This window comes from Chiloscyllium plagiosum, chromosome 3 (genome assembly GCF_004010195.1).
Source record: "Chiloscyllium plagiosum isolate BGI_BamShark_2017 chromosome 3, ASM401019v2, whole genome shotgun sequence".
Taxonomy (NCBI): Eukaryota; Metazoa; Chordata; class Chondrichthyes; order Orectolobiformes; family Hemiscylliidae; genus Chiloscyllium; species Chiloscyllium plagiosum.
In genome coordinates, this window is record NC_057712.1 from 1,253,299 (window position 1) to 1,264,827 (window position 11,529).

Genomic DNA, 11,529 nt, shown 5'->3' on the forward strand with positions numbered 1-11,529 from the left:
GGTTTAGATAGGGTCGACAGTGAGAATCTTTTTCCACGTATGGAGTCAGCTATTACAAGGGGGCATAGCTTTAAATTAAGGGGTGGTAGGTATAGGATAGATGTTAGGGGTAGGTTCTTTACTCAGCGAGTCGTGAGTTCATGGAATGCCCTGCCAGTAGCAGTGGTGGACTCTCCCTCTTTATGGGCATTTAAGCGGGCATTGGATAGGCATATGGAGGATAGTGGGCTAGTGTAGGTTAGGTGGGCTTGGATCGGCGCAACATCGAGGGCCAAAGGGCCTGTACTGCGCTGTATTCTTCTATGTTCTATGTTCTAAAAGAACCCATTAGGAGGGTAGTAGAGGTGGAAAACCTCACAACCTTTAAAAAGGTCTTGAATGAGCATTTAGAATGGAATTACATTTAAGCCTATGGACTAGCTGCTGAAAAGTGGAACGAGTGTAAATAGATTGGCACAGATTTGATGGGCTGAAAGGCCTCTTCTGTGCTGTATGACCTTAGGACTCGAGGTTGGTAAAACAAGATGTTCCCTTTTAAAATGGTTGGTAATTATTCACTTTCAAAATTTCTAGATATTCTTCTATTTAGTGCTTTAGGAGGGATTTCATGAATTTTCCTATCACTGATGTTGAGCAGACTGGTTTATAATTCCCTGAAGTTATTCTGTCTTCCGTCACATGACAATTTGATAACTGATAAAGAAATGTTGATTGTTATTTTTTGAGTTTGCAATAATGTTTATGACCTGTTGGTCAGATGTCACATGACATTACAAGCTTTTGGAGTGCTGCTCCTACATCAGGGAAGTGGAGGGAGGGAGCTGAGCTTCGGAAGCTTGTGATTTCAAATAATCCTGTTGGACTATAACTTGGTGTCATGTGACTTCTGACCTTGTCCACCCCAGTCCAACACTGGCTCCTCCACATTATGATTTGTTGGTGTTCGAGAAGGGGTGTTTGGAGAATTGATTTATTTTTGTGTAGTTTACACCTTGCACATTCTGTCTCTGTGAATTAGGTGCTTGTATCATTCTCTTCTGTCATCAGCAGCAAAGTTTTACCTTGAAAGTGAGCTTCGGAGTTTGCTTCTAATTTCTGAATAAGTTTATTTTCTTTCATATCACTTCAAAAAAACTGAAACTGTTTTTTTAGTTTGAAAAATCATGGACAAGGTAGATTTTTCTTTTAGCTTTCAGGGTTGACTTTTTAAGGCTTCCCACAGGTACATGCAGCTGTGAAGTAAGAGCAGGAATAGGCCATTCAGCTTCTTGGACCCTGCTGCACTATTTAATCAGACCATGGCTGATGTGTTATCTGCTTCAAATTCCACATCCCTATTCACCCATAAACATAAATTTCATTGCCTAAGTTCATCTGCTGCAACATTAATCACCTTCTTCCGAGGGAGAGTTCCATAGCTGAGAGAGAGAAAAAAATCGACATGAATTTGTCTCCAAACTCATAGCTGTTCCTTTCTTCAGGATCTATGTTCAGTAACATGCCAGTGACTGACAGACAATGCACATCCAATGAATAGTTTTCAACAGCTATTTGAGAGTTATTACTTTGTTCATGGTTGCCAACCTACTGTTGATAGGTTCAAGCTTGAAACTTTCAAATTTAAAAAAGGCTTTGAGTTCAAATTCATCAAATAAATAATTTGATTTTAAATAGGAAACAGCCTGAGGAGAAAAGTTTTGGCTGAATGACGTTCTTTCTAACACACAGGGACAAGTCGTAAAGTTTCTCTGAGCCGCACTCAGATCTCTCCCTGGCATTAGTTCCAAAACTGCTTGCTTATTCGACATTTTCAGTGCCATTGTGGAGACAAAGGGTGTGTGTTGTATCAGGAGTGAACTTCAAAGCACTTACCACTGGACTCTGGACTCAAAATGTGAAAATTGACATTCTTGCGATCGGTAGTCAGGTTCATAGGTACACAACCTGATTTACATTCTGCACGAAGACAAAAACGTTTATTTCGTGTGATCTTTGAGATTCTTTAAAAGAATAAGGAAGATTATATCCATGTTAGGTATTTAGCATTTTCAATCAAGATACAATTGTGAGTGAGTCTTTTGTCTTACTGTGTTTGCAATGTTTTTTTCTCCATTCTGCAAAAATGATACCTGTGACTCTGCCAGAACTGTTGGATTTTTGAATATTGTGTATAAAGAATGCAGTTTTATAGATAAGTAGACACCTCTGATATGCATTAAACATCTGTTTTTCTTACTAAGTTTGATTGATAGGCAGTTTTCATTAACTGAACAAATTTAAATTAAACTTCCAAGAAACACATTACCTATAGTATTAATCATGTTTCATTGATAAACACTGTCATATTTTTAAAAAGTCTGACCATAGTAATTGAAGTAGAATATTTCTAAATTAGCTTTTGGGTTATTTTGATATGTGCTGGATACAGCCTTTAAGTGTGATTACCAGCCAGGGATACACAGCTGAAGCTGACATTGCTGTACATCTTTATCAGGTACTGGAGAAGTATCCAAACACACCAATGAGCCACAAGGAGATCCTACAGGTCATCCAGCGTGAAGGACTCAAGGAGATCAGGTGAGTGCTTTTACAATTTGTTTATAAATAATTGTCTCTGTGAAATAGTGACCACTATTTCCCTGAGTGGAAGAACAATGTAATCCCATGAATTTCACACTCATGAGAAAAAAGCAGTCAATTTCTCAAGTGTAGATTAAATTTGCATATTCAAAATCAGGTTGAGTCATACAACCATACATACACAGCAACAGCTTTCTGCTCAGTCCAGGTCACACTGTGACAACAGTCGCTCTCACTGTCCCTTTTCATTCCTCTGCAGCTGTTGTATTGCTTTGAACATGGAGCATTGTTCTGCCTTCCACAGTGATCTCTCTTTGACAATCCATTATGCAACTTCTTTTATATGATTTCACCAAAACCTTTGCCAAAATGGATGCAGTTCTGCAAAGATTTATTTAATATTAACTAATGAATTCACCCTTAGACTTTTCTCTTTATTGTCTGCATACTGAACCGAACTCAACTGATTGAGCAGTCTCAGCGTTGACCTCAATTTATTTTTTAATTTCGTTTTCCACATCAGCCTGTGAAGAGAACCACCACTTCTCTATGTTTTAGTGCCACGACAGTCTATTGACTACTCCCATACTCTTTCCCTGTTTCTCCAGAACCTTAACCAATACCTTTATCACCGTAACACTTGATTATTTTCATCCTTCAGCCCTTAACAAAGCAAAACCCATTGACTGCCATTGGCTGCCTTGCAGCAGTAGATTCCACCCATCATCTTTAAAAATCGGCATCGAGAACTTTATCCTTGTCTTCAGTTGCCTCCTTGGCTTCACCCATTGCAGTTCAGTGATACTCCTTCCTGGTCCTTTACTGCTTGATACTTGTATTTCTCAGTGACAGGTTTATCCTTTGTTGTCTTTGCTTCACTGTATGACTGCTGTAGCCACTCTATCCCTGAGTAATAGAGCTGCTTTCCTTAATCCTTTTGCCTCATGTCTTCTGTTTTTTTGCTTTCTGAAGCTAAAGATTTGCCTCTTTAATTCCTCATCTGACTCTGCCCTACTTCAGTCTACAAGTTCTCCCTCTCCTCTTGCTGCCTATTTTCTCCTCATAGTAATATGCTCTGAAACCTCTTTCTCATATTCGCAGTAATATTTGAATGTTACGCTCAGATAGGTGGGTTAAGAGAAGAGTTTTGAAGTAATTCTAATTATTCATTGTACTTACCTGGATGTTTGTTTGAAAAAAATAACTTTACTGAAAAATTAAAATTGTAGTTCAATGTAAAACCTGAAAGTACCGTTGCTGCCGTTAAAGACAGTCTGTAGAATATGCAACACATTTGACCCATAATACCTGTGCAGTTCTCTGCTAGAGCATTTTAAAACCTCTCCTTTCACTACAACTGCCATATTTTTCCTTTTTCGCATTGAAGCATTCTCTTTTGAATGTTACTATTGACTCTACTCCCATACTCTTTCAAGTAGATATTCTGGACTAAAGCAGCTCATTGTATGGGAGATAAAGTTATCTTTATGGAGTGTTATGGAGTGCCTTACATCTTTAAGTCCTGCCACTGGAAGAGTTGATCTTTATTACTCTGTGATTTTGAACATCTCTATTAAATCTCCTCTTTACCGTCTCAGCTTTAAAGAGAATAGTTTCCGCTGCTTTTATCTGATTTCACTAAAACCTTTGCCAAAATGGATGCTGTTATGCAAGAACTTATTTAGTCTAACCAATGGATTCATTCTTAGGTCTTTCTCTTAATTGTCTACGTACTAAACCAAACTCAACGCATTGAGCAGAATCCACACATTTCCAGTTTCTCATCATTGCTATAATTTTAGTAAATCTTTTCTGCACTAACTCCAAGAACTTGCTATGTTTCCTAAAGTGTGGTGCCCAAAATTAGACAATCTACTCCTGCTGAAGTCTAATCAATATTTTATAAAGTTTCTGTATAACTTCCTGTGTTTGTTGTAATTTCTATTAATGAAGTTAAGGGCCCATAATGCTTTTGTTACAGTCATATCGACTTGTCCGCTCACTTTCACTAATTTTGCACCTTCTTTCCACCAGGCGAGGAAGGGGAATAGACTCCTTTCTTTTCAACTTCCTGTTGGCCAGTCGCAACAAATATTAATTCTGTTTTAGCACACAGTAATTATACTTCAACTAAAACCTGACTAACTATATCAAAACAAAATAGTTTCCTTGAGTGAAATAAAGTGGAATTTTATTATATACTTAATCCCCAACCGACAAACAAATCCAAACACAGGTTGTAAGTTTAAATTATAGAGGTGGGGGCTGGGAGTGGTTGGTGGGAAAACGCACCCTACTACAGACAGGAAGTAAAAGGGCAATTGCTGTTTATGATTCGGAGATGCCGGTGTTGGACTGGGGTGTACAAAGTCAAAAATCACACAACACCAGGTTATAGTCCAACAGGTTTAATTGGAAGCACTAGCTTTCACAGCGTCACTCCTTCATCAGGTGGTAGTAGGTGCGTCGCTCCAAAAGCTAGTGCTTCCAATTAAACCTGTTGGACTATAACCTGGTGTTGTGTGATTTTTGACATTGCTGTTTAAAGTTCTTTAAGTACTGGAGTTGTTGAGAATGACCTCAGCCCTAACATTTGAGAATGACCTCAGCCCTAACTGTTGAGCTGTTGTCTTGTTTCTACAGCAACGGTGAAAGTTTGTACATATGCTTGAGTTTTTGGGAATGGTTGTTGTTCATTGGACATAGACATTGAGGTTGGGAGAGACAGGGAGAAAGAGGCGTCCAACTTTGTTGCTATAAATTCATATTTCATTTTCATGCTCTGCTGTGCTGCCCTAAGCAGCTTTTGATATAGGTCCGTTTTGTGTATTCCTGAGTCTGCTCATTATTTCTTCCAAGCTGAATACTCCACAGACAATATTTCATCTCCCAGTACGGGAACTTGCAAGTGTGCATTAAATAAGATGCAAATTTCTTGATCCTGAATCAATTTCCTGATTCACTGCCTTTGAATGAAATAATAATCGCAATGCTGACTAGTTTCACAAAGCATGCCTCAGTCAATGCTCAGGTGATCACATCAGCCATTTTATACTGATATTTGTATTTGTTTAAAAACGATCAGAGTTGGTATTAGGAATCCGATGATGAAAGTTGAATATTGAAAGTCCGTTTTTACCATTATCATAAGAGCATGCTCAGAATTGTATTCCAGGTTCAGTTGGGGGAATCAGAAAATCTCCCATCTTGGGAGAAACCTACCCAAATGGTTGGGTTTTCATTCTCGGGATGGGAAGTGGATGCAGATGGAGTCAGACTGCTGACACCCCTCAGTGTAGATTGTACATGACCACAGGGGGTACCAAATATCTGTTTAATAGACCTACCTTAGTTCTCTGGTATTTCATCCCAGTTGTTTTGTTCAATAGTAGGTCATCTAGCACTCACCTCCACCTCATGTTCCACCCAATCCAACTCATGGCAATCCATGCCCCACTTTCATACAATAGCCCGTATCCTCCAAGATCCTGCTATCACCCAGGAGTTTTTATAACTGCCATGTAAACTAACCCAGTACCCACCATAGGCGGACTGCAAGAGCCATGTTGAAATGGGAAAAAATAGATTTCTAAATATCTATTCCGGCTTTCCCTAGATTAAAATAAAACGCTCCTATTCATGAAAACCCAGTCAAAGCTTTGAAATCCCTTCAAGTATTTACTTTCTTATGAAATAGCTGTACTCAACTCTACAAAAATACAGCTAATTCTTTAATAACCTCTTTGAGCTGTCACTCAAATTGTGAAGTGACAGCTTCCCTGCTTGGATAATTATTGGTTTTGGAAAGTAGCCGGGCTTTGATCTAAGTCCCAGCTGCAATTTTGAAAGGTCTATAAAGATTCCAGTAAAGTACACACTGTGGTCTCTCTGCTACTGCATCCCTTAAAAATTGCATTTTTATTTGTATTTTCTTTCCTCAATTCAAAATCTATACTTTCATAATTTTTGTCATACATTTCATCTGCCATGTTGTCTGTTCATTTTAGTAATCTATATCCTCTTGAAATTTGTTATTGTCCATCTGATTGTGTGTTATAGTTTGAATGGTTTTTGCATCTTCAAACGTTGAAATAATGCTCTGTGTCTGCAAGTTCAGATCATTAAATTATATCAGAAAGAACAATAATCCTGATATTGATCCCATATAATACTGAAAACTCCCTTTTGTTTGAAAAATAGCCATTGTGCTTCTCAGCTAATTGTGTATCTATGCTGTCATTGCCCCTTTAATTACATGATAATTAATTTTACAAACAATTCCATTATGTGATATGTGGTGAAATGCCTTTTGAAAGTCCATATATACAACACCAACTGGACTACACTCATCAATCTCTTCACTGAAGAACTTTATCAAAGTACTCAATCATTTTAATCAAGCACAATCTGCCTTTAACAAACCTGAGTATATCCATTCCTTTGATACCAGTGGCATTACCAAAGTGGATCTGAAGATTGTGGCGAGTACTTTCAGGATTTCCACCCTTACTTCCCTGTGTGGCCTGTAATAACTTAGTAGTAACGTAATAACTTACTTTCCAAACCCACAACCGCTTCCACCTAGAAGACTAAGGAAACAGATGTATGGGAGCATCACCACCCACAGGTTCTTCTCTAAGCCACTCACCATCCTGACATGGAAATATATTGACGTTTCTACACTGTCACTGGGTTAAAATCCAGGAATTCCCTCCCTAAGGGCATTGTGGGTCACCACCACCAGGCAACAGGAGATAGCAATAAATGCTGTCCCATGAGAAAATAAAAAAAACTGGACCAAACATATATTTCCCACAAAAACAGATCAGTGTCTTGGAATTATGCAGCAAATAACTAAGCTTCTGACTAAATTAAAAACTGAAATGACTGCAGATGCTGGAAATCAGAAACAAAAACAGAAATTGCTGGAAAAGCTCAGCAGGTCTGGCAGCATCTGTGGAGGGAAATCAGAGTTAACATTTTGGGATGAACTTTAGACTCTCCAAAGCCTGTCCATATCTAAAACACACAAGGCGGATGTCTGATGGAATATTCTCCTCTTGTCTGGATGAATGCAGCTCCAACAAAACTCAAGAAGCTCAACACTGTTCAGGTCAAAGAAGTCCATTTGATTGGCATTGTGTCTGCCATCCTCAATATTCACTTGCTCCAGCACCAGCACACGAGAGTGTACAAAGATGCATTGCAACAACTCAGCAAGGCTGCTTCACCAAAACCATTCACATCTGCAGCCTCTACCTCTCCGAAGGGCAAGGTCAGCAATCATATGGGAACTTAACACCTTGGAGCACCCCTCCTGATTGGAACTAGGGCACAGTTCCTCCACCATTACTTGTTCGAATCCTGGAATTCCCTTCCAAACAGCACTGTGGGTGTACCTACATCACACAGACTACAGTGCTTCAAGAAGGTAGCACCACCTTCCCAAGGGCTGATAGAGATGGTCAACAAATGCTGACCAAGCCAACAACACTCCTCTCCCCTGAATAAATTAAATAAACTCCCGTCTGACTGAGTCACATTTCTTATTTGCGAATTTCTGACCTTTTAAATATCTCATTTTTATCTGATATTGCTGCTATCTCCTCTACCTCTTACAAAGCACTGGTATAGTACCTTAGTCATACTTTCAACAAGGTGATTTCCTTTTTTTGGCCCCACTCTTCCTCGAACATGTTCTTATTCCTTTGTGAAATGTGGGTGAAGTTGGCAAGGCCAGCATTTCTTACTCCTCTTTAATTGCCCATCAGAAGGTGATGGAGAGCTGTCTTTTTGAATTACTGTAGCCCTTAAGGTTTAGAAACATTGATATGTGGGAGGAATTTCCTGGATTTTGGACCCAATGACTCTGAAGGAATGGCAACATAGTTCTAAGTCTGGACACTTCATTTTGGAGGGGAACATGCAGGTGTTCCCATGTATCTCCTGCCGTGATCTTCTGGGTGGTGAAGGCCACTGGTTTGGAAGGTGCAATTGAAGGAGGATTGGTAGTTACTGTAGTGCCCCTTGTAGATAGTACACATTGCTGCCCTTGTGCTTTGCTGGTGAAGGGTGTGAGTGTTGAGGGTCTGTAGATGGTGGATAGGCTTTGGGGAGTCAGGAGGTGAGCTTCATGCTGCAGAATTCTGAGTGTGTGACCTACTTACAGCCACAGTTTTTACATGGCTGATTAAGTTTAATTTCTGGTCAATGGTAACCACTAGGGTGTTCATAGTGAGGGAGTCAGTGATGGCAATGCTATTGACTAGCAAGGGGTGATGGTTTGATTCTGTTTTTGTTTGAGATTGTCATTTGTTTGACACCTACCAATCCAAGCCTGAATGTTGTTCGGTCTTGTTGCATGTGGACACAGACTGTGGAGTCGTGAATGATGTGGAACATTGTACACCATTCATGAACTTATCCATATCTGACTTGGTGATGGAGGGAAGGTCATTAGTGAAGCAGCTGAAGATGGTTGGGCCTAGGACTCTACGTTGAGGTACTCTTGCAGAGATTATTGAATTTCAACAATTTTCTTTGTAAGTGGTTTTGTCTGATTTCTATGGACTCCAGTTTTGCTAGCATTTTAATATTCATGTATTCATGAAAAAAACTTGGTGTTCCTTTCATGCTGGCCATAATCTAGTATTTTAATCACAATTAAATATTAAACCAGCTTCATTTTTAATTTCTGCATTTACTCTGAACTAAATTCAAACTATGAAGATTGCCAATTGGAACTTGAATGCTGCTTTCCCGGATTACATTCCCAAAGATTGTTATTGTGTGACCTCTATAGTATTTTGTTCATTGCAGTGTAATAAATTGCTCCTTAAATTCTGTGAAATTAAAATTTAGGAAACATAGTAATAGCATGTGTCATAATAAATATGAAATGTAGTTAGCTTGGATGGCTGGTTTGCAATGCAGAGTGATGTGAACAGCATGGGTTCAATTCCTACACCAGCTGAGGTTATCATGGAGGGTCTCCTATTCAACCTCTCCCCTCACCTGAGGCATGTTAAACCACCATCAATCATCTCTCTCGAATGAGAGAGCAGCCCCTTGGCCTCATCCAAGTCTGGTGACTTTACATGATAAGAATAAGTGACTTGCTTCAAATAGAATTACTTTGAATTAGAATAAAGCATCTTAATTTTGGAGTGAAAATGTGATGTATCTCAGATTCTATTCCATAAATAATTCTAGCTCTTAATTTTCTTGGCATCATCTTACAACCAACAGAAAATCTTTTCGCAGTGACCCATCATGGTTGTAGGAAAAGAGAAAACATCTGGGTTGGAACTTTCCCTTCCTTGGTGTAACAATGTGAAGAAAAATGGAATGATCCTGAGAGTGAGAACTTTGACTTGAAGAAAAGGTTTTGTGTTTGTTATCCCCTCAAATTTTAATTAGTGACTTCAGAGTCTCACTATGAAGCAGACACAACTGTATTTCTGTGCATCTGTTAAAAGCCGGATACACCTTACTTACAAAGTAATTCTAAATTCTGTTGTCCTTTCCTGAGAAAGTAGATGATATAAATTCCTGCTGCATAAATCAGTGGAATTGATTGGCTTCATCTTGCCTAATCCCAGCCAGCACTCAGCTTCATTGCACCAACATCACTGTGTTCTCCACGGCCACCATCATCCTCAACCCTTCATCCAACACAAGTCAGCATTGTCAAGTCATCAGCCTCACCACATCATTATTTCCGCTCAAACACCAGCTCAGACATCACTTCAGCACTTTACTTTGGAATTTAGGCATACTTATGACTTGCGTGTTTCTGACGAGTTACTCTATATGCAAGGATGCACACAGGATGGTTTTGTACTGATATGTTCCAGCAGTTTATGCAGCAAACACACTGTGTGTGTTCAAACAAATGGATGTGTGTGAAAGTCAAAGGCGAGCAATTTTTAAAGGGGGTTAGGAGAGGAACAGTTGGTCGGGGATTCCCCGACAGTTAGTCAGGCACTCAGTCCTACTGGAGATTGTGGATCCATGAGATATAGGAGCAGAATTAGGCCATTCAGCCCATCAAGTCTGCTTCACCATGTCCTTGCAGTCGAAGATTGGGCTGATGTCAAGTGTGCTGAAAATGTGTTGCTGGAAAAGCGCAGCAGGTCAGGCAGCATCCAAGGAGCAGGAGAATCAACGTTTCGGGCATAAGCCCTAAACGTCGATTCTCCTGTTCCTTTGATGCTGCCTGACCTGCTGCGCTTTTCCAGCAACACATTTTCAGCTCGGATCTCCAGCATCTGCAGTCCTCACTTTCTCCTCCCTGATGTCAAGTGTGACCAAATTTAGGAAGGACAGGTAGTTGTGATGATGTCAGTCCCAGGGGTTGGCTAGTGTTTCCTACAATGAGACAAACAGAGAGATTGAGTATGATTGAAGTGGAAGGAAGACCAGATAGTGTTGGTGAAGAGATCAGAGAGAAGGTGACGTGTTCCCAGTGAGTGAGGAGGAAGCTCAGAGAGCAGGAGCTGTCAGTAGGATGGAACAATGAGGTGGGAGAGATCCACCGAGTCAGTGATGATGTATGCAGCAGTGAGAGATGTAGTCCATGACACTTGGTGAGTTGAGTGAGCAGTGTCAGAGTTAGACAGAGTACGGGCCCTGTCAGTGTGAGCCAGCAGTGAGAGATGATGATGGCCATCGGCCTTACAGAATGCAGGAGATCACTGCCTGCCTTCCTGCAGCTTGGTGTTCCTTTCCACCAGAACACAGCCCTCACCGGGCCTACTGGCTGTGTCCAGATTGGTGTGTCTCCTGTGGCAGTCAACTGGAAAATGACTCGCTCTGTTCACCAACACTGCCAGGTCCTCGTCCATACAACAGGAGGTCCTTTCCTTTCCCTCAGTCAGATGCCCCGTCCCTCAGTCAGATCCCCCCTGTCCCTCAGTCAGATCACCCCCGTCCCTCAGTCAGTACCCA

At 40.3% G+C, this 11,529-nt stretch overlaps 1 protein-coding gene across 2 annotated transcripts in view; it reads left to right on the top strand.

Moving 5' to 3' along the window:
* The window catches only part of asxl2 (ASXL transcriptional regulator 2), a 267,455-nt gene that overhangs the window by 91,958 nt on the left and 163,968 nt on the right, over positions 1-11,529 (top strand). The window contains exon 2 of one of the 2 annotated variants that reach the window (XM_043675898.1): positions 2,495-2,577. In XM_043675898.1, the coding sequence (XP_043531833.1) occupies positions 2,495-2,577 (83 nt within the window). Of the gene's footprint in view, positions 1-2,494; positions 2,578-11,529 lie in introns of those variants that run through there. The other variant, XM_043675944.1, reaches the window with a different exon arrangement.